General features: G+C 37.4%; 1 protein-coding gene across 5 annotated transcripts in view; it reads right to left on the reverse strand.

Annotated features, from left to right (window-relative positions):
• The window catches only part of KLHL32 (kelch like family member 32), a 125533-nt gene that overhangs the window by 63832 nt on the left and 36655 nt on the right, over positions 1–25046 (reverse strand). For all 5 annotated transcript variants that reach the window (XR_004356221.1, XM_032683614.1, XM_032683616.1 and 2 more), the window contains one exon: positions 6648–6755. Coding sequence is in view for 4 of the 5 variants with exons in the window: in XM_032683614.1 (XP_032539505.1) it covers positions 6648–6755 (108 nt within the window). In the remaining variant the exon portion in view is untranslated. The remainder of the gene's footprint in view (positions 1–6647; positions 6756–25046) is intronic.

A 25046-nucleotide genomic window follows, 5' to 3' on the forward strand; every position in this document is an offset into this window, starting at 1 on the left:
AAAATGAAAAATGTGTATGCATTTCTTCAAGCAAACCCACAAAATATCTCCAATACAATGGATATGTAAGAAGAGAAGGGGCCTGATCCTTGTTTATACTGAAAAATCCTTGTTTATAGCAAGAACTCATTTATACTGAGTTGTGGGAGTATAGGACATGCTTAACGCTTGTGCAAATCATCATATATATATTAATATTAGGTTTTAACTGAACATTATATGTAATTTACATACTATACAACAGTTCTTCATCAAGCCAGAAAGACATGTAAGGATCTTAATGTAAATGAGAATCAGCCCCAGCACCATCCAGGTTTTTAGTTGGTGCTACTGAGGTTGCTATGCATGATGAGAAAAATATGGAAAAATAGAACAGATTTCAGTCACAAAAATATCTCCAACAGGTATAGATATTGAAAAAAAAGAAAAAAAGAAGCAAGTCAAGTATATTCAAGTGAGAACTCAAGGTCAGACTGACAAAACAAACAGATCTTGCAGTGTATGTTATTCAGACATGAGCTACACTGAGAAAGTTGCCATCTGATGGTGTGTTACTTACTAAGTGCCAGCCACCAGTTTTGCATTGTTAAAGACACAATATGAAGAGAATCAGAACCCCAAACACACTAGTACCTTGTAGGTGTAGACAAACTATATTTAACTCTGATAGTATTAATGTATTTTAAAGCTACAGCAATCTGTTTATAAATAATACTGGTAGCACTTTGAGATGAGAAGTAGGACAAGAGACAAGGAGGGTGACTGGCTACTGTCTAGAAGTGATTTGCACAAACTCAGCAACAGAAGTGTATTTCAAGATGGCAGACATATTTCTTACATGTTCTTCCATTTCTTACAGCTTTCCTATACCATGCAAGATTTATTCTGCTGAGAAAACATGTTCACCTTTGAGTTTCCCAAGGTAACTGAGGAAAGTCTAGTTTATCCCCTCAAAAAACTTTGCCATAAATGGAACTATCAACTTTTATTCGATACTCACCTGGGGATAGGCAAAAATACTAGTTCATCTATGCTAAACATTCACCAAAAGCAAACTGCATGCTGGGGAAATCCACAAGAAACAGAAAACAATAAAAAGGAAGAAAATATTGCAAACCTTCTTTCTACCAAAACCGGTGTGATTCAAAATTATTCCACACCTCTCAGCTTCTATACACTTATAAAAGGACTTGATTTTTATTAATTACCAGCATAGCTGTTTATATGTTATTTGGGCCATCCATATTAACATAAATGAATATTAACATAAATGCAGTTAAATACCACCACATGCACACCACGAGTACACACAGTAAGGAAATACGTAATTTCATGTCAGAAAATTCTAGAAAGTAAACGATATGGAATTTAACACAGAAAACAAGAATAAAAATCTAAGATTCCTGCCACTTTGATGAAAAAGAAAATTCCTTCTTGACTTCACTTGCAGTGATCAGCATTTAAAATGAGACAGGCATCTAACAAAAGTATCACTTGTTTTTGCCTGATGGAGATCTTTCTGTGTGCTTGAGAGCAATCAAAACCCTTAACTTTTCTTTTAAAGTAATTTAGACTGCATTTCACTCTCAACCAGACAGCACTTTTGCCTGTCTCCCTGTTCATTCATGCTTCAGTTGAATTCTGAGCTCCTTGCACATTGACAAATTCTGCTTCAAAAAAGTGAGTGGGGAAAGAATGTTCTAGTTCCCTGCAGGCAACAGCCCAAAGCCCTGGCATGTAATGTTTGGTAGCACTCGTTACAAAATCCAGATGTCTCATTAGCCAGTACCAGAAGGAATCACGACCAGCATCCTCTGATATATGTTATAATATTTTTCCAGAAAACTAAATGAATATTTGTGTTGAATGCACACTATATACATCATAAAATCATGGAATATTTCAAGTTGGAAGATCATCTAGTCCTATGTCTCTGCTCCGTGTTTCTCCTAAACCCATGACTAAGAGTGTTGTCCAGACACTCCTTGTATTCTGACAAGCTTGGAGCCATGACCACTTCCCTGGGGAGCCTGTTCCAGTGATCTACCACTCTTTCAGTGAAGAACCTTTTCCTAATGTCTTTCCCTGACATAGCTTCATACCACTATCAAACAAATACCACTATTAGAAGTAAACAGGATTTGAATAAGCAAGACTCCAACAAATTCACTATTTTTCGGCAAAGATGTTTCATTACTTTAATCACTTTCAGCTCTAGAAAAGCTGTCTTCTCCCTAGCTTAAGTATCTAAGTATCAAATTTTTATCTCTGGCTTTGAAATTGCATTGAAAAAGGATGTTAAGTATTTACAGTAAGACACAGACCTGTTATATTCAGGTATCCATGACTTTGGCATTCTGTCCCCAGCAGTAAAGAAGGATAGTTGAAGTCACTTTTGCGAGGGACAGCAGGTGGTTTAACTGATTCATTTCACTCAAAAGGCAGCCAGTGGAACTGCTAAGCACAGGATACAGAAGGCCACTTACCCAAGAAAATCAACCATCACAATACACACCTCCATCCACAAGAGAGATAGAGAGGATTAACACAGTAAGAGGTGCTAAGACATTGATAGCTATTTTTCCCCAATCTTAACTAAAAATGGTAGATTAAATACTTGTTGATCACTAGAAAAACTGTCAATATCAAATGAGGGGAGGAATTGATGAGAAATGAAAGCCAAGATTCTATAAAGGAATCAAAGCAATTATCAGGAGAAATTGTTGTACTTGAAAATACTTATTTCTACTATTTCTTTACCATCTGAGAAGATTTTTCATTCTTTCATGTTTTGGTCTTTTTGGTTTTTTTTGTTAAAGAAATAACTAATGAAAGTACAATTTCACAAAGAAGCTGTAAGCTTTGACAATTCAGAACAATTTTATAACTTTATGACAACAATTTAATTTCTATTAATACAGAAACAAAATATCATAGTTTAGGAAAAAAAACAAACAACAAAACAACCAAAAAGAAAAGAGACCAGCCAGTTAGGAAAACAGCAAAACTTGGCATTATGCCCTAATAAAGCTACTGGTTTGCTGTGCTGTCTTTGGAAAGTAATTTTCTCCCAAAATAATTTCCTGTTTATGATGCAGCAAAGTAAGGACAGTGATTACTTGCTTTTATAATGTGTTTTGAGGTCCTTAAATAAAATTCTATCTAAATGCAAAATATTTCCATTACCATAGATTAAAGACATATGATACAACATAGAAGAAAGATCCAAGTCTGGAGCATTTCAGTATGCATAGGACTCCAACTGTGTGTTTGTATTTTTGTTGAATTAGGATCATCCACTGTAAATTAAAGCCAGTGCTCTTGTGACTTGCCAGCCAACTACACTGGCCTATTTGGGGGCTATCCCATTCCTCCAAATAAGATTGTGTCTCTTGCTAAAAGAAGGGTTAAAATAAAAAAAATTAGTCAAAAAGAAAAGAACAATGCCCATGACTCTCTAACACAGTGGTTAAGACTCTTAGTTGGACAGAAAGAATTGCGAGCTCCAAACTCTGCACCAAGAACTGCTTCTCTATATTAATAATCTAAAATACATAGTTCCTATATTGGACTGTACTTCATGTATCTCCCTTCCAATGCAAATCTAACACTTGGAAAAGGCAGGGCAAGTAATCTACTCACTGAGGCTCCGGCCTGGTCTTATTGCTGCCAGCTGTGAAGCAGAACAGAGAATGACCTTAAAGCCCTTTTATGAAGAAAGGATATGGCAACTACAACAGGAAAGCAGTTGTATCTCTCAATTTTGATTATGGAATTATATGGTAAAATGCCTATGGTCAAGATGAAACATATTTAAGACTTTTTTTTACCAAAGATTTCATTATCAGAGGATTACTGAGAACCTATATGCATAGAACAAAATAGAATTCTGCTGCCATTCCTTTCATTAGTTTTACCTATTTGAATACCAAATTTCTTTCTTTGTGATGATTAAGGACCATAGCAATGGATTAACTCAGTTGGAATTACGGTATTATTTATATTTGAGTTTTAAAACTTTTTTCTTCTGAACAATCAGGTTTCCCTTACAAACAAAATATTTCCAACAGTAATTATGATAAGGCACTGTCTGCCTAAGTAGACAGGAAGACCAAGTTTTTATTTTAAGTCCACAGGCATATTTAGAATTAACAAAACAGAGGCAAGGATGACAGAGTTTAATTTCAGATTTCAGTGTTATCCTAAAAATTAAATTTCTTAATTTTGATAACTTTCAAAAACTGCAGACCATTGTGCAATATTAAATATTTCCACCAGATGTCTCCAATATATTATTTTTCACAGAAAGCTGCATTCAATTTGATGTGTAGCATCTCAAATGTAAGTTCAGCATATTAAAGAAATAAAGAGAAGAAAGCTGCAACTAATTACTTATCTGCTTAGACATGGACACTTAAGGAATTCCACAGCGTTACCTAGAAAAACATCCATTTTTTTTTGACCAACATTTTGGTCAAATAAAAAAAAGAAACTAAATAGAGTTCATGGGTTTCACTTTTAAGAGGTATTTCAGATCATGTCTTGATACCTACATTTTCAGAGCAATATAAGATTGTATTTGGCATGAGTGAGTTTTGGGCTGCTAACCAATATTTTATTTTTTAAATCAGAAACAGTTTGCAAACCAAACCAAAGATGACTGTCTTCAGAACTCTCTCTCTAATGTAAGCATCCAGTAATCCAATTTATTAATAGCCTTTGTGGATTACTCCCACTCACTACCTTGAAATGCTCACCCAGATTTTGTCAGCCTGAGTCAGTACATAAGCAATGCTCAAGACATACAAACCCAGAGCCAGAAGAGAATTTCAATGCCTAAAGCAAAAAAGCAATACTGCTAATTCTCAGACCCACATTATCACTTGAGTTATGCTTCAAAGGCACCTTTATAAGAAAACTCCTGCAGAATACTTCTCATTTCTCTGTTCATCAAAGTAGCACTTGGTGTACCTGATAGACAGGACAGAGCAAACTTCACCTTATAATCACTTATATGTATGAGCAACTGCACATATATGCACATCTATATTTAACTTAAGAACCCCATTCATTTATTCAAAGTAGATTATGCCTGAAAATGAAAGACTCAAAAGTCTCTAAAAGAACCAAGGACAGAAGGCACATATTATTTGCTAGGGAGCTGGGAATATTATCCTGGAAGCAATGTGAGGTTGCTTGTTTGGTTACATAAAAGCCACATCCATTCTTTCAAAGGTCCTCAATGTATTTTACACAGGTTTATTAGACTATGAGTTTTGCTGAAAGATGGCAAATATAACTAATCACAACAGACAGGATGGGTCAGACAGAAATCAAATACAACCCATCCTCTCAAAAGATACTTCTAACAAGAGTTCTCCTTTCAGAATAATCAACCTATAGTTTAAAGTTACTGAAAAAGGTGATACGGGTGCCTACCATTCCAATTTTTATCAAAACTTTCAACTGAAGCAACAAAAAACACACCAATGGCAAGTCATGTACTGAGATTTTCAGCTAATTCACTAGTATAGTATGGTATCTCTATCTATCACTTATATAAAAGAAATCTTTCAAGAAGTTTTGTTTTCCATAACAGCAGAAACACAGAAATTAAAGTGCTAAACCATAACTGCTGTGTGGGCTGGTGACAGAAATAGATCCTTTAAAACAGGTAGGGTTTTTTTTCCTTATTCCTATTTAGTTTCTTTGTAAAAACAAAACAAAACAAAACAAAAAAACCTTAAACAACCAACCAAACAAATAAAAAACCAAAACCAAACAACAAAAAGACCCATATAAGGCCATATACTCAATCCACAGTATAGAAGCAGATGCCTTAAATTTATGTAACCCAACAGCTCTTCCAAAATCACACAATATGGATTTAAGCTTTCAGTTTTGAAATTAACTAATAAAGATCACTAATACATCAGTGGACTCAAGTGTTGTAGCAATATTCCCAAACCAGTTTGTTTATCTGGAGTTTTAGAATCCAAAAGAGCACATAGCAAGGTGTTCTGAGCTCACTACCCATGAACTCTGAATTGAGATGAAGTCACACAGCAATGCTCTCAAACCATGCAGTGCAGAGATATGGCATGGGGCAAAGGGAAAAGGAGCATCACTCTGCGTTTTCTGAAGTGATATAATGTGATATCTAACCTGTGGTCATAAAGAGTGTCACAATCAAAATCTATAGTACCTATAAGCATTTACAAAGATGCTTGATCTGCATCTGTCCAGAGAGTAAGAGACTATTTTTCTCCTCCATTATATAATTTTTCAAACACAGCAGAGTTTATAAATATTTTTTACTAGGAAAACACCTTTCTTTACATTTAATTTAGCATGCAAAATTAACTCATATTAGGATTTTATGAACAGTCAGGCAACCATAAAAAGGGAATACAAATCCTACATAGTTCACTACCTGGCAATGATGCACGTAAGTGGTGTTTTTATTAAACAATCTCTAAAGAAAAAATCCATCACAGTACACAAACATTAAGATCTGTTGAATCAAAATACTTTGTACTGGGTAGTGCAGAAGAAAAATAATTTCTAGTACTTCTGAAAAGGTCATACTCAGTTTTTATTGAAGTTGCTTTCAACTGTGTTTCTTACTTTGAAGAACTGTACAATACCTGTCCAGTATATGCAAAGTCCAGGGCTTGTTTTAAACCAAGGCTTGTGACACCATGTAAATTCACCTCATCGGCTTCACTTTCAACCATGCAGAGACTAAACATTGCCTATTGAAAAAAGAGAAATGTTATTAACCAATTTTGGATAAGAAACCTAAATAGCAACACACCTGAGAGTTATAATGAGATCTATACCAAGGTTTCAATATTAACCTTACAGCAATCAATCCTTCAACTGAGTCCTTTTATCAATAAAGAAATACAAAAACTTATTCTGGAAAAACTGAAACAAATCCCTTTGGTCCATGTATATACACTTGTTAACTAAATAATTCTAGTGAAATCAATGGGAACAGTCACACAATAAGGTATAATTCAATAAAAAAGATAACTGGACTCTGGGAAAAAATAATCTACACAAGCACCACTAGAAATAATATTTACGTATAATATCATTATATATAAGAAGGAGCAATAAACCATACGCAATTACCTGTTAGAGAAAAAGGGGTAGTTAACATACCATCTTTTATAAACAATCCTTTCCAAATAAGCATCTCACACCAGAATCTGAACAATATAATACTCTAGCTGTTGAATGAAGAGGAAGGATGGAGACGCAGTCACCTAAACTTACAATCTCCCCTTACTTGCTATGGCCCCAGTTTCTCAGATCATAAAACCTAAAGTGGAGATAGGCAAGGTGCTATGGAGCATCCCTGAAAATAACACTGAGGAGAGCAACTGTCATTTTATCAAGCCTCATTTTCCAGATGATTTGTCTTCAGTGCCTCCCTGGACTGAAGCAACCCTAATCAGCCTCTGAATCCTTGTGAGAATCTTTTTCTTCTCATCTCTCTTAAACTTCTTTGCCTGTCACTCTTTCCTCCCAGCCTGCACTCCTGCTACAGTATCCCTACTTACCACTTCTTCCCTCCTTATCAGTCCCATTCTCCATTCTTTGTCACCAACAAAGAACGTTTTAACATTCTTTAACAAAATACACCACTCAGAATCTTTAAACAGTAAACCGTGAACAAGTAAACTGAATAGTTCTACCATCTGTCATTGCTAAAGAAAGTCTAAATTTATCCCCAGTAGATTTTGTGCCAAACTTACTGCCTCTACTGTGGCTGCCAAACTTCACATTGGAGAACTTGAGTTACAAAGCACTTCTCATGAACATAATCTTCTCTCTATACTCTGGCTGATACCTGCAGAAGCTGAGACAGTCAACAAGCACTGCTGAATTTAAAGGAAAAAAAATAAGCTCTGTTCCCTCTAACTCTTTAGCACGTATGAATGACTACATGACCTATAAAGGTCCCTTCCAACCTAAATTATTCCATGATTCACCTACACTCAGGTGGCTTCACAAACCAAATGCTTCCTGCAATACTTCCATCATTAAACCACCATAATTTGGCATAAATCTGTTGCCTGGAAATCATCCAGTATAAGCAAGAGTGATACTTATCACACACTCACTCAACAGAAAAGAAGTGACAAATAGTTTAAAAGGTTTATCAAACAAATGTAGAAGACACAATGTAGATAGAAAAAAAAAATCTTGTGAGTTCAGACACTTTTCTAATCCATTAAAAATGTCATCATAGATATTTTGTTGTCATTTAGATGTATCAAATGAGCTCTAATAGGTACTGTGAGGCTTCAGAGCTTGTGAGGAGCTGCAAAGTACCCATCAGCCACTTATTCCTTGCAAAAGCAGACTTGCAGCTGGTATCTTGAAGAGATAAGTTTCTCTTAGAAATTCACTACTAAACAAACTTTTTGGATAATATTCATTTCTGAATTTCTGAGTAATGAGCGTAAAATATCAAAGCAACACCTGTCTTCACAGGGGTAGATTTGCACACCTTCTGTACACTCAATTCCATCACAGACTGCCTGCAGAAACACTGGAAATGCTCAGTGATACAAGATGCTCTGCATTCTCCAACTATGCTACAGTAATAGTCTGTACACTATCAACCTGTACATAGGAACCATGAAAAGACAGTGTGGTTACTAATACAGGTTTTATTCTGATCAAGAGATGATGTTCCACACTATGAGTTAAGTTTAACAGAGAAACAGAGATACAGAGAAACACTTAACTGAATCTCATCTGTAGATCAGGAATCATTTCTATATGACTTCTGTGTAGATTTACTAACTTTACGTTTAGGAGATTATTTTAACGCAGGTTCCAACACTGTCTTTACACAAGCTTTATTACTACATCTAACAGTAAACTCAGCAGGATCAGGCCACTAGCTCAGTCACTGTTCATAATCATCCAGAGTGTTTAACAAACACAGCCTCCAGAAGAGCTCTGATCCTTGCCAACTAGCGTTCTCCCAGGCAATGCCCAGATTACAGTCCTGGGGATTACTCAAGCCATAGCTGTTCCAAACAGGCAGCCTAGATAAAGCCAGCCTGTTTGCATATGTTTAGCCATATTGTCACAAGTCATGCTATGCCAGAAAACAAGCCCTTTCAGGGCCAGAAAACAAGCCCTCATTCACCCTATTTAGCACTACAGACATAGGGTGCAATGGGCTATCAGAACTGCAGCTGCCAGTAAGCAACAGGACTACGGCTTTGCACAGAATTATAGAATGGTATGGGTTGAAAGGGATTGTAAAGATCATTTAGTTCCAACTCCCTGCTGTGGGCAGAGACACCTTCCACTAGACTAGCTGAAAACCCCATCCAACCTGGCCTTAAACACTTCTCTGAGCAACATGTTCCAGTGCCTCACCACCCTCACAGTAAAGAATTTCTTCTCAATGTCTAACCTAAACCTACCCTCTTTCAGTTAAACTGAAAGCCTTCCCTCTTGTTCTATCACTACATGCCCTTGTCAAAAGTCCCTCTCCAGCTTTCTTGTAGGCTCTGTCTACATAACAGAAGGCCACAATTAGGTCACCCCAAAGCCTTTTATTTGCAGGCTGAACAAACCTAATTCTCTCAGCCTTTCTTCGTAGGAGAGGTGCTCCATCCCTCTGATCAACCTGGTGGTCCTCTTCTGAACTCGCTCCAACAGGTCAGTGTCCTTCCCACGCTGGGGAGCCCAGAGCTGGATGCAGCACTACAGGTGGGGTCTCACCAGAGCAGAGTAGAGGGGCAGAATCACCTCCCTCATCCTGCTGGCCACACTGCTTTTGATGCAGACCAGGCAGGACACAATGTCCTTTCTGGGCTGCAAGTGCACATTGCTGGCTCATGTCCAGCTGCTCTTCCACCTCAGCAGGGCTGCTCTAGATCTGTTCATCTCCCATCCTGTATTGAAACCAGGGCTTGAAACCAGGTGCATCATCTTGCACTTGCTCTAGTTAAACCTCATGAGATGCCCCTGGGCCCACTCCTCAAGATTGTCCAGGCCCCTCTGGATGGCATCCTATCACTCAGGTGTGTCAACTGCTTGGTGTCATCTGCAAACTTCCCAAGGGTGCACTCGATCCCTCTCTCTGTGTCATTGATGAAGATACTAAATAACACTGGTCTCTATATGGACTCCTGAGAGACACTACTTGTCACTTATGTCCATCAGGACTCTGAGCCTTATCCATCCAGCAGTCCACTCACTGAATCCATCTCCTTCTACTTCAGAGAGAAGGATGTTGTGGGGGACCATGTCAAAGGCTTTACAGAAGTTCAGATAGATGACATCTGTAACCCTTCCCTTGTCCACTGAGGTAGTCATTCCATCGTAGATGTGATGCCATCTGCTATTCAGACTTCATTTTCTCAAATAATACCCTCAAGTATTCTGTGAAGGTTTTTGATACTAAATATGAACTACATCTATTTTCAGGAGGCAAGGCCAAAGAATCGGATTGAAAGATAAGGTCTGCAATGGTCCTCAGACAGTTCACATTCAGCTGAACTGGATTAGCCTTCAGGAAAGTAGCCCGCCACTTAGATGAACTTAGTACTGCTCAGTGATCCATACTGCCTTCACCAGCAGGCAAATTTCCTTCTCAGCCTGATAGTTTTAAGGTTTAATTCAGCATGAAAAAAATCTGTTCTAACATAGGAAGAAATTGAATTCAAACTCAGTTTTTAATTTGCCCTATGGTACTTGAATATTGTAGTTTTAACTGTAAAAAAATGTGAATCATTAAATCATAGTTTGAGACTTCACCAATACCTGGAGAATGAGTTATGGTTGGGCTGTCAAACTCTAATTTAAGATGCATCTCTGAAAACACTCTGAGGTTTTGTGAGCTTAAATAGATCCACCAGTCATGCTTTTAATGCAAGGCTAGTAGCCTACTTTATTTTTCCCTTGGGTATGTTAAAAACAAGGCAATAAGACAAATGTCTCAGGTGGATGCAGAAGTGACAAGACAGGAAAAACAAAGTAAATACAAAATATTTGGACAAGTGCACAATTATAAGTCAAATTTACCGGAAAAGTTACCAAATTTGGTTAAGCATGAAATGTTAATCATGTTAGTTATTGACTTCATTCAACAATGCTATTATACTTTATTTTAAAACATTTCCACTTGGACAAAATAAAATCTCTTTGAAAATGGCTCATTTCCCCTTCAAGACCTTCATGAGAGTGGGCAGTACAAATTGCCAATGTTAACCAAAGATTCCTTTTATAATAAAACCCAATGATGTAACGACTTATCTTTTCTTCAAGTTCCTTTAAACATCCAGATCTTGTTCTGCTATCCAATCATATAATTAGCCAATGTTGTGGTAAGTAAATTGATTCTTTAAATTCTGCTATTTCAGTTAAGATTCTATGTAAGTAAAGCAAATCCCTCAATGAAAAGTAAATACAATGCGCTTGCCATTCTGTGGCAGTTGCTCCAAAATTCAAGTCTCAACATGCTGTCACAAATGGATATATTGCACTTGTAGAATTCCACCTGAGGTCACCCTTGTTTCAGATGCTACAAATTTGGATGGCCTTAGTTTTGTAGTGCTCACTGACACTTTATTAGCTCCTCTTTTTGGAGGAAGGGAGGAATCAACCCGCCATTCTTCTTCTAATCTTGGGCTGAATCAGAAACAAAGCTACAGAACTATACCCAAAGGAAAAAGAAAACAAAACACACAATCCTTGGATAAAAATATTCAAACAAAAAAAATTCTCAGACTCTTGAAAACTTGACTTTAAAGTAATGTGGCAAGTTGGTGAGCATTAAATACAGAGTACACTTGCAGTTTCACAACTTTGCCCTCAGCAGCCAAAGGTACCTTTATAAAACGTTTTCTTCTGCAAACATAGAACACAAAAGACAAGAGCTCAGAACTGAGTGGCACAAAACCACAGGGTATAGAGGCCCAGATGTGATGAGATCTGATGTAACAGGCAGAAGAACCCAAGTAAAAGATGCTTAGCACAGTCTTTGTGTCTAACTTCCCATGCTCAGCATGGCAACATGCTGTTGCTTAGCTTTCAAAAGCAAAATGCAAGACAGCTGTAAAATACTATCAAATCAGAATAATGTATTACTGTTCAAATGTCTGGATACATTGATTTTATCAGTCAGGCAGCACTGCAGCAATATATATATAGACTCCTTCACAACATATAACTGGAAGAACAGGCACTGGGGTAATAGACACATAAGATGATATTCAAAATCCCCAAAATACAAATTGCTCACTGTTACAATGATGAGATCCAGAATTGATCCTTGCCTTTGAGTTATTTTCCTACTTACTCAGATGTTCCATACCCATGAGAGTAATGAGCTTTTCCTCATTTGAACATATCACTCTTACAGCCATGTCAGTCACAGCAAACAGTAAATCACAAAACAACTTAAACCAAGTTGTAAGGTAGTTTACACAAGCAAACTGTCAGTGAATTCCACCCAGCCTAGTGGCCTTTTAAAGGCAAGAAACAGAACCAAAACATACGCAGTGTCAGGAGACAGGAAAATGGATATAAAAGGAACAAATGATTATGCTGTCAAAAAAATGCAGCCACTGAAATCCTAAGTAACTTACTGCTATGAGTTGGAATTCTTATTATTGAACTTTTATAAGTTTTCTGCTGAAAGTTTTGAAAAAAATTAATACTTGAACACTCAGGTAACCACTGGATTCTAATTTAAATCTGCATAAAACCTGTTTAACGCTTAAGAGATGTTTAAGGGAATTATTAAAATCATTAAATGACCAATAATATGATACATTGGGTAAGTACCAAGTAGAAGGAAAACTGGTAAAATACCTGGAAACTTGAGAGAAAATGAAAGGAAATTGTCATCAGGGCCTGCAATAACAGTATCTGAAGTTAGGTAGCTGTATAACAAAAGCAAGTAAAAGTGCTTTATATCACTAGATAGACAGATCAATAGATAGAAATAGGCATGTTTAGACTCCGAGATAGAGACATTAGTGGGATAAGGTATTCTTTCATACTCTAACTGTAAAAGAAGCCTAAACACTTAGCTTAGCCTAGATGCTTAAAACAGGTGAAAACTTTAATCTTAAGAGTAAAGGGTTGAGCAAACTGAGGAATTAAAGTTGAAGAGATGTGTGAACTGTGTCTTCTGTGTGTATTTATTTTACAAGAACAGAAGAACTTCCTGAAGATGTTGAATGAAAGCTACAAACAATGACAGCAATAATAATCTTAGAAATGTTTGCACCTGTAAGTTTGGTTCTTGCACATAGTAATTTGTCACAGGAAGCAAAGTTTTCTTTTACTTTTCTCAACTCACATGAAGTCATTTCTAGATTAAAAATCCTTAGATGAGTGGCTCTTTAAAGAAAAAAATTATAGATTGCAAATGATGAGAAGCTGAATCCACACAAAATGCCTTCAGTTTGCCTATCTTGATCTTCTTATGTTCATCCATTACTTCAACTACATCAGACACTAGTCAGCTTTCCTGATATGTTCCAAATGGGAGATGAGCAAATAATTGAACATTTAAATTACTGCCTTCAAGAAATACCCTGACTCTTCTAGGAGTAAAGTACATGGTTCCAGTGCATAGCAATAACCTCTAAAATATCTCAAAGTTCCCTCAGCAAGCTTGTGAACAGACATTCATCATTATCCATTTTTGTTTAATTCAATTTTAAATGCAACTTTCAAAAGGAATCTAAACTTTCAAAAACCAGCAAGTAAGCTGAGCTTACTACAGCAATACAGTAACCCAAACAGCAACATATCCAAATTTCCTCCCTCTGTTTTCTCAAACATTGCTTTAGTAATTACCAACAGCCTTAGATCCAAGTCCACCACAACACAAAATGAACATTTGGAACTCCCCAACAATGCATAGCTTTAACCTTCATAAACTCTTGTTCAACGTCAGACTTAACAGCACCAGCAAGCACAATATTAAAGGTCTGGGATACTTTAGAATCATCTCCATTAAAAGCTGCATTCACATGATGTTCACAGAGTTTCAGCAGGGCCAAGCTTGTTTTACAAAACACAATGCAAATACCTCAACTCAGTCCATCTCGCCCCTTAGCCTGTCATCTTTCATCCTCAACTGACTGGCAGTGGAAAGCTTTCGCAACTGATGTGCAAGAGCCTGCCTTTACCTTCAGCTGTTGCTCTTGGGTGGCTGTCCAGGAATATAACACATTCTCTACTGTAAAGTGCACAAGCATTTTCTGCACTTCCTCACTATCACTACCAGATAAGGAGAGTGGAAAGTTGGCACAGGGTGAACCAGCATTCTTGTAGTTCCTTTCATTGCACCACAGGCAAAGAGACAAACACCCAGGAAGTCAAGATGAACTAAGAGCAAGTTAAGTTCAGTGCACGTGAGCTTTCTCACCTCTAAGTCACTACAGAGCTCTGTATTAAAAACTCACTCCTACTTTTCCTCCTTATTGTCAACTATATTGTAAGCACCCTGGTCAAATGTTATGGGGAAAAAAAATTCTTAAGGTTTAATTTATGGTAAAACCACAAAGTATGCCATCCCACCCAGCCTCTTATTACTGAGGCTGAACTCTATGGGAAAAAATTAAAGTGCACCAAACAACTTGTATGGTAGCCATGTTAACTATTTACCTAACTTTTTTCCACTCAATTCAGAAGCATGTCTGAAGAAACAAAAAACTTAATATATACTTGTAGTTGACAAAAGACATATTGCAACAATTTTGAAAGTGAATGAATGCCTATTCTGCTTATCTAGAAAACTAAATGGTAAAGAACTGATCAATGAAATCACCAAGGCTTTCCTTAGCTATTTAGTTAGTAACACTATCTAGCATTGTTTTATAGGTTTAACAGAGCTGAATTGTCATCTCAAACTTCTGCCTTCACAATTCTACAATGATACTGCTTGAGTTCTTTTTAAAATTATTTTAAAATAGATAGGTGTTAGATAGATAGGTGTCTTTATTAAAGGCACTTCTTTATTCAAATTCACTTCCCACAGCATATGCACTTACTTCTGTATTCACCTGTTCCATAGATTTTCTTTATAGGAAAGTGATTGCACTTCTCATGTCACAAATCGGAAAAGCTATGAAGAAAATAAACTAACACTTCAGAGATCTCAGATCCACTTCCCACACTGTCAATTATGATGTGATACCTGAAGATTTTTTTTATTTCATGTGTAATTTTCAGCCTGTGAGAAATATTACTGGCATCAATGGAAGAGCTCAGTCATGCACTCTTTCTGATTTGGGACCTAAACTTATCTGTATACAGGTCACTCAAACTTCTAAGTATCCAGTACTGAGATTATCTATTTGGACTATAAACTTTTTCAGGACAAAACATTATACTTTGCACTTTGTATTAAAAATAGCAATTCCCTGTTCGTATAACAGTAGTATTAAATAAATAAAACATAATCTATTTAATCTACTTTGTTGCATTACTCCTGAATTAACCTTTAGGTTTTCTTAACTTCATGTTAAGAAAATATAATCCTTCATTTTGTAAGCAATATAATTTTTTCTTTCTTCCTTTCACCTATCACAACAAAAAAGAAAATATTCAGAATGTATGAATAGGAGTCAAAATACTGCTTTGACAGATTACTATGTCCACATTAAATATCAACTGTGTTCTAGATGTGCAATGTATACTTATCCAAATAACCAATTTAATATGTGAATGCATCTTTACAGCATGTAAAAATGTGCTTTGTTCTTCTCATAACTAGCTTTGTTTCCCTCCCAATTTAAGCCTATCTATCCTAAATCAATCATCAGCCACGTCCTCTGGAGTCTCTTGCACACTGAAAAACATATCCATCAATACCAATTGCGTGAAGCATGATTAAGAGGCTCATTACATGATTCTTCTGAAAAAGTTCTATATAAATTCCCAGAGAAAATGTCACATAACATCAGTCACTGATAACTGAGCCTGCAGTAACTCATCTGCCCAATGTAATCTACCTAAATATTGGTTTTAAGCATATGCCAAGCAACTAAAACAAATCCTATAAAATGAAAAGGTCAGCTATCATTCACAGTTTAAGAGAATATATAGTTAAAGCAAAAACTGAGCAGCAAATTATACAATTTTATTCCCAGTACTTAAGTGTCACATATTACTGTTAGCAAAGCAAATTTCACTGAACCTTTGGTGTTTCTTTTAGTATGTCAATGTCAGACAGTGATACATAATTACACAGCCCTGAATAAGTAATGAAAATTGAAATAAAGAACTATGTTACACTTTAGAGAACCTAAGGATGTGATATTTTTTCCTGATTGTATAATGGGTATTCCACCAAAAACAAAGTAATTTTCTTTATTGTAACAAGGCACAGGGTCTTCGTTCCAAGTAAAAACAAAAACTTAAAAGTAAAATTTTTTTAAAAAGCATTTGTTGCTAATAAGTTATATCCTTGTTTAAACCTTCATTAAATGTAATTCATGTTTTCACAGTCACTTTAACAGTGTAATGTGTCTTCCCCAAACCTCTGCTTAGATGCATGAAGATAATTTAAGACACATGGAAAAAGGAAGACTGTATCATGCAGTGCTAATGAGTTGCTGAGTCATCACTAAAAAGACCTATATTGAAAATTTGTTCAAGTAGTATTATAGAAACAAAGTAATTCTACAATTTCCATGTGCAAACCTGTATCAGAATAAAAAAAAATTAACTGTGAACTACTACAGCTACAGTAACCTTATTAATTCCAATATTTTAAAATTAATAAGTCATCACAGGTGGTCCTGAATATCAAATTACTGTTTATTTTATGGCAGAAGCAAGAAAAACGAATTGTAAGAACAGTGCCATGCAAAGCACTGCATAAAACTCAGTAATGTACAGTCTGTCCTAACAACAGTCACTCATAAGGAGGCCTGCCTTTTGGAAAATAAAGGAAGCAGTATAACTAAAACTAGATTTTTTTTTCCAGCATTTCCAGTCAAGTACAGAAAAGGATGAGTCACATTTGCAAATTTTGGCTTAAATTGCTTTAATGCTTCCCAATGAATGCATAAGCCTATTGTTCACGTCCTTTGATGATTTTAGCAAGTGATATCAAAAGCAAGCCCAAAATAAAATTGCAATAAAAGTCACTTAGCTCTTGAACTAGCATTTTAACTATCACAATACATTTCACTCACAGAGACAAAGCTTCCTGCAATGTTTTTTTTCCCCTAGGAAAAACCATGATCAAAGCTTGGACACCTGTAAGGGACTTATTTTTAAAAACATACTTCATACAATACCATCGAGACAAGTTCCCAGCTCAGTTCATACGAACTCTAACCAAATAGTTGTTTAGCAAGGCTTAATCTACCAGAACTTGAGTAACAATCTTAGTCGTTATTATAATTAGCTTCCTAAGAAGCCATTTATAATGTGATGTGAATGTCATTAGACACTGACATCCAAATGTTCCAAGCAATAATAAACTGTGGCAATTACTTCCATTCTGCATCATAACTAGAAAGTATACTTATTATGTGAGGAATCTGATGCTGAAATTTTAAATGGTTCATTTTATGAAGGTTTTCACTAGATACCTTTCATATCTGGCCAATTTTATGAGAGTTTGAACTATACAACCTTCGCATACTTTAAAACAATCCTATTTTCCATTACAATTATAAATCTTGCTTTCCATTAAGAATACAGCACAATTTTGCTGAAGTGTGGCCCTTAATTCCCATCCCCATATTTATTAAACCGTTTTATACAAAGGCAAAGTAATAAAACCAGCTATTTTTCTTTGGTTCATATCCTCTACTGATAAAAACCTAAAAGAGTAAACAAGCACTAACAATTTGCAAAATAAAAGAATGACTTGACTAACCAAGCTTGTGTTAATGTTGCAGTCATCTGTCACAGTAGTTTTCATCAGCAGCTGTGCTCTACCCTCCATCAGCTATCTCCTCTGGAACAAATACCTCTATAAAACCATCTCTTCATTTTATTTTTAGTAGTCTGCATTTGACCATGCTCATTTATCCTTTGCCTTTTCCTTCAACTCTAACAAACAAAACCCTTCCAAACTAACAGACCACGATGATATTCATTTAATTATTCCCTCAAATTCTATAGACCTACTCCTTGGTTGAAATCTAAGCCTGACAAGGTAGATGATTAAGTGCCAGGTATGAGAGCTTCTGAAAATGCAGATGGACATTTCAAAAGGTGTCCTAATATTCTGTAATTTTTATATAAAATGGACTTTGTGTACATTTGTTGCCTATTCACATAGCTGGTACCCTATGGCCCTGGGAGGCCAAGTTATTTCATCAGTAGCTGAGAATGTTGCACATGTCCAAGGAGATGCTAATTTCTAATTTGGTTTTGGCATACACACACACAAAAACATAATTGTTTTTATACATATTAAAGGAATAGATGCAACCTAATGGTGAAGAGTAAGCTTTTGACAGAGGCCTTTAAATGTCTGGAAGGCAAACTAAGCAGGAGAGAAAAGAGGAGAGATCTTTGCCTGAATAAGTGACTGAATACATAAAATGGTGAGCAAGAAGAGACCGGGACAGTTTTCACAGGGAGTCATGATCCCAGTTGAGCACCTCAGTGTGGACTCTTTAACATACCAGAGAAGAACTGGAAAAGGGCAAGAGCAGTGCAGCTAGAAAGTCCATTGAGGCAAAGCTACCCAAGGCAGTAAAGGCCTGGGCAGAGTGTGATAAACTGTGATAAACAAAGGATTGTATTAGATAAGAAGTTGGCTTCTAAAATGGTGGCTATAAAAATTAGCATATGAGTTTAATAAAAAATCATCCCTGCGCTTAGCAATAGTAAAAAAAAAAAAAAAAAAAAAGAAGGTAATCGAAACTTAGAAATTCTTAGGCAAGAGAGAACAAAACAGAAATCAACTCTATGCCCATGCAGAAATCCATGTGTTTGCCTACTGCATAAAAGTCTTTTACCCTCACCTCACAAAACATATACTAGACCTGGAAAAGCTTCAGAGGAGAGCAACAAGTTTTATCAAGCATCCTGCACAGCTTCCATTTGACCAGCTGTATCAGGGATGTTGATACTTTTGGTCTGCGTTTGGCCCAGCCACCTGTGAGAGTGTATCCTTTCCCCACCAAGTTATGAGAAAACAAGCATTGATAAAATGGGAAATTTGTCCTTGGAGGGAGAATCTTGTATAAATATATTTAATTGGTGTTCTACGATTGGCTAATCGCCTTTCAAGGTTACTTGAAGGAGAGACTGAGGAGGAGGAGGATGAAGTAAACCCACTGACTCAATTAAGAAAGACCCCTGAGGCATACTGCGCATGCGGGAGGGGAATTCCAAAGTACTCACGCATGCGCAGAACCAGGGGGTGGGACTGAGAGCCTCTAGCTGGGCGGTGCTGGCCACACCTGTCTAGGTAGATGTTATCAGTTAATTGTATAAAAAGCAGATAGCTCATTTTTGGAGGGAGCTTGCTTCACACGAAGGACCACGTTGTCTTTAGCGGGGACACCTGCTATGTGTGAGCCTGTCAACTCTATGAAAAACGCAGCTGCTGCAGAGGATTTTTATGGCATTCGGAGTTGGTAAGATAACCTCATAAATGACACCTGAGTGAGTAGGGTGTCGTATTCCCTCATTGTTTTCTCTTTCTCTCGGGTTCTCTTTTAGTTTGGCCACTTCTTTGTAATAAATATTGGGTTTTGTTGAGCTTTCAACAGTGTTTGGTTTCAAACTCGGCATCCTTTGAACTCTGTCTATTATGCTAGTATCTGATTAAGTTAAAAACTTCCAGCCTGGAAAAGAGATGATTCAGTGCCATGAGAAGAATACCAAGGAACCAATGGTTACCTTTTCCAATAGAAGAACTAGAAGGAATCAAGTGAAACTGCTGGAAATCAGATTGAGAATAAACAAAAGCAGATCTTGACACAAAAGGCAGTCAGTCATGCTGTACAGAGGACGACAAATCTTACAGAGGCTCTAGGGGAAAGAAGATAAAAACATAGAAGAGAGACCTATTTAGGATTGCTGAATAGACAGGTATCACACCCTGCTCAGGAAATGCCCCTGAGCTGAAAACAGCTGGGGAATTCTCACGGACATGCCACATACACTTAGCCTGGATTTACTCTTTTTCACCAGACATGACAAAAAGCTGCTGCTAAAGCCAATGATCCAATGCAGTGTGGCCGTTCTTATGTTCTCACCCAAAGATGTTAAGGGTGTCTCCCTCTTTTTAGGCATTACTTATCAGGAAGTAGATTGAGAGGCAGTTTCGTTCATTCATCAGTCACACATTAGGTCAAACAGTCAAGAGTGGACTGAGACTTAGAGAGGTTTTTGATGTCTAATATTTAAAAACTGGCTGAATCAGGCAGATTAATTCCTCACAAAGAGAGGCAACAAGCAGCATTTACAAAGCTGTTCAGCACAGTCAAATGCAGATGTTCCACTGCTTAAATCCCACCCTTTACTAGATGAAGGCCTACAGTGACATGAATTCAACTTGCCAATAGTATATTTCACTCTACTAAAATGAAGCTGGTAACAAGGTGTAAAAAAAATAGCACTGTTGACAATGAAAGAACTGAAGAATTTACTTAAAGAAAGCTATCTCCTCTAAACTTCAAAACAGCATGATGTGCTACACAAAAGGAAAAGGTATGGGCATTGTGATAGGCTTCTTATACAAACAAAGGAGAATGGAATACTCCCTCAGGGAGTATTGAGGAAGTGCTACTTGCCACTGTAGGGAGAAAATCTGTGCAGCCAAAGCTCAACCAGAGTTGAGGCTGCCAGAAACGTGGGGACAATGAAAAGAGTTTTTTCAAATACACTAATGCCAACAGGGAGTGTAGAAGTATCTTCGGCCTGTTACAGGATGAGGATGGTCACCTCACAAACAGGGACAGACACAAGGCAGAGGTGTTTAACGCTTTCTTTGCCTCTGTTTTCAACATGGATGATGGACTAGGAGGGTCTCAGTGCCCTGAGCTGGAGGACCATAATGGCGAGAACAATCACTTACAGTCAACCCTGAAATTGTGTCGGATCTGCTGCTCCAGCTGGATCCCTACAATTCTGTGGAACCTGATGGGATTAACTGAAGAATCTTCAAAGAGCTGGCTGGTGTCATCACGAAAATACTTTCAATGATTTTTGAGTGCTCTTGGAAATCTGGAGAGGTCTCAGCTGACTGAAGGCTGGCAAATGTTGCCCCGATTTTTGAGAAGGGCAAGAAGGAGGACCCCAGAAACTACAGACCTGTCAGTCTCACTTCAGGACTCAGTAAAGTTATGAAGAAAATTATTCTGGGAAGTATTGAAAAACATCTGAAAGACAACACTGTCATCAGTCACAGCCAGCACAGCTTCATGAAAGGAAAGTCCTGCTTATCAAACCTGATTTCCTTCTATGACAAGATAACCCATCTAGTTGATCAAGGGAAGCCAGTTGATGTCATCTTTTTGGAGTTCAGTAAAGCTTTTATACCGTCTCCAACAGGATCCTTCTGGACAAAATGTCCAGCACACAGCTGGATAAACACATCGTGGGGTGGGTGAACAATTGGCTCACAGGTCAAGCACAGAGGGTAATAGTGATTGCGGTAACATTAGACTGGTGACCTGCCACTAGTGGGGTTCCACAGGGCTCCATCTTGGACTCTGTGCTCTTCAACATCTTCATAAATTACTTGAATGCAGGAGTGGAAGGGATACTAAGCAAGTTTGCAGATAACACAAAACTGGTCACCTGTTGACTCCCTTGAAGGAAGGGAGGCCCTGCAGAGAGACCTCAACAAATCAGAGAACTGGGCAATCACCAATGACGAAGTTCAACAATGGGAAGTGCCAGATTCCGCACTGGAATGGGACAACCCTGGATGTACATCCAGACTGGGGAATGAGATGCTGGAAAGCTGTGCCATGGAAAGGGACCTGGGGGTCCTGGTTGATGGCAAGTTGAACATCAGTCAGCAGTGCCCTGGCAGCCAGGAGGGCCAATCGTGTCCTGGGGGGCATCAGGCAAAGCATCACCAGCCAGTTGAGGAGTGGATTGTCCCGCTCTGCTCTGCACTGCTGTGGCTTCACCTGGAATACTGTGTGCAGTTTTGGGCACTACAATATAAGAAAGATATTAAGCTACTAGAGTGTCCACAGAAGGGCAATGAAGATAATGAAGGGCCTTGAGGGGAAGCCATATGAGGAGCGGCCGAGGTCACTTGGTCTGTTCAGTCTGCAGAAGACTGAGGGCAGACCTCATTGCAGTTTACAACTTCCTCACGAGAGGAAAAAGAGGGACAGACACTCATCTCTTCTCTGTGGTGACCAGTGACAGAACTTGAGGGAATGGTCTGAAATTGTGTCAGGGGAGGTTTAGGTTGGATATTAAAAAAGGTTCTTCGCCCAGAGGGTGGTTGGGTGCTGGAACAGGCTCCCCAGGGAAGTGGTCACAGCTTCAAACTGACAGAGTTGAAGAAGCACTTGGATGATACTCTCAGGTATCATCATCAAAAGGTGTGACTCTTGTGGATGTACCTGTGCAGGGCTAAGGATTGGACTTGATGATCCTCTGTGATTCTGACCGTACAACTGAGATGATAGATGATATTTTAAGAGCGTTAAAACTTCCTAACACCAACTACACGTACAGTGAAACCAGTGGATTGTGGTTTTAGCTCTTCACCACTCATCTCTTTTGTTGGATACTTCTCGTGTTATTAAAATGGTACGTGGGTCCTAGTCACCGAAGCTAAAAGTGATATGCTGCCCAAGTAATTCCCTTGGGTGTTTTTAGCTTCACTACACCCACAGAATAATTTTAAATTTTCCTGAGGTTGTGTAGGAAGACAGTGTGAGACACTAAAAGAGATAGAAGAGTGTCTACTTTGTCCAACAATGTTCTGAAACATCAGACCTCTTCAACAGACTATAGAGACTGCGAAGAAAACAGGTATGAAACACTTCTCTGCCACGGGCCTGTCCCCATAAACTGGCTTTCCATTGGCAAACACTTAGCAACACAGAAACTACAGCTGAGCCCAGCCTAACTTTAGAACACCTGCTATGGCAACACTGCAAAATTAAACTCAGGTAGCCTGGAGTGAGCAAAGAAGATGGTAAAGAAAATCGGCAACTACAACAACATAGCTGCAATGATTCCTTTCTGTCTCGGTATTAAACTGAGAAAATGCATCAACTGAATAGTAGCCAAACACCACATGTTGTTATCACACTAGTCTAATTTGAGACAGTGAGCCACAGTCTCCAATGGCCTATTTCATTAACTGCAGAATTGATTCTGCCATACTTAACCAATTAATGCACTTAATTACCATACAGGCACTTCAAAAAAGGAAAAGGAAAAAAAAAAATCAAGATGATATGACACCACATTGTCTACCACCCAACACTGGCAGAATTGCAATGAATTCATTTATGAACTATAAGAACTGCAACAGAAACATATTTACTAGGACAGCATAACAACTTTTGGGAATTTGAACACAGAATTCAGAAAAGAGAAGATTCTTCTAAATGCTTTTGATAACACCCACGCTCCTGAGCTCTGGGAATTCTGCCTCCAGCAAACAAAAACTGCTTTAGAGCCTCACAGAATAAACCCCATTAATTGCAAAGATAAGGATGAACAAAGTAAAATTAATCAGATCCACTTCCTTACTTTGTTCATTTTGAAAGAATATTAAAGTATTTATTTTAAAATCTTTAATACATTTGCAAACCATTTTACTCCAGTATATACTCCAGAAGTAAAAAACAGTTTGTTCAGATAAATATTACACAAGACACTTCACACCCACCCATGCTATATTACTTTCAAGGCTTTGATTAAATTTAGTCAAAGTACTGAAGTGCTTATATCAAACAATATTTTAATAAGTAAAGAAATGTGCAGCTTTCTTCACACTCAACTGTAACTAGGTTATTGAATAATAAGTAGTAAAACTCTAATTTGTATTTAAACATTTACGTTATGCTAGTAGTATAACTTATATTTTTTTCCCCAGGCCTCCTCTTAATTTAAGCAAGTTTCTTTTTTTCTAATGGGAAGCAAACAGCATTGAGTTCTCATTCTCAACAGGTGGTATATAAGTAACATGTTCACAACACTAGACACCGCTGTGAATCTTCAAATACCTTGTGCATTGTTGGCATCACTCAGATCCATGTGTTGGCACATTTGGCTGATTTCATGTGTAGGAGAGTTTAAAAACAATGCTAAACAGTTACCATGCCAAAAGAGCCCTCAGATTTCTTACAGTATCACTGTATAGTAGTGAACATTACAAACTCAATAATCTCAAGCCTGAAACCACTACTAAGACTATATTCCTTCCCAAGTTTGCAGTTAGCATTTTTACATAGGAAGAATGCACTAACAAACAAACAAAAACGCAAGAGAGATTAAACAGAGAATTAAGAAGGAGGAAACTTTTATCTTAATACTAAGCATATTTAATAGAGACATCTTTATCAAAGTTCTTATACAAGAATACTGCTGGTGTGACAGTAAATGAGAATATTCTACAAATACAATACTCTGAAGTTTTGTAGAGCAATTGGAAACTGCTTCTGAATTAAGGGCTTCAACAATGGAGAATGGCATAGGACAATATGAAATTAATTGGTTAAAAGTCTTAAGGCTTCTCAGATTGTGGGCAAGAATGTTAAGAGTAAGAAGATGGCAAGGGTGTATAAGTAAATGAGAGATGCCACATAGCTGGGATATTACTAGTTTTGCATAAATCATTATGGTAGCAGAAAGGGAGCTTGGTATTTCATGGAAAATGTTTCAATTGTCATATAAGTTATCAATGAGAGCAAAAGATGCAAGGAATCATAGCAGGGTGCATGGTTTGCCAACTCTGGAATGTTCATCTGACATCTCTACAATTATACTGTCAGATTTCCAAACAATTAGTTTGGGAAAAATCTGTGTACTGCTTGCAAGGATTCAAGCAAGAGGGCCAAGGAAAAGCAAGCCTATTAGTGAGCCTG

Source organism: Chiroxiphia lanceolata, chromosome 3 (assembly GCF_009829145.1).
Source record: "Chiroxiphia lanceolata isolate bChiLan1 chromosome 3, bChiLan1.pri, whole genome shotgun sequence".
Lineage (NCBI taxonomy): Eukaryota > Metazoa > Chordata > Aves > Passeriformes > Pipridae > Chiroxiphia > Chiroxiphia lanceolata.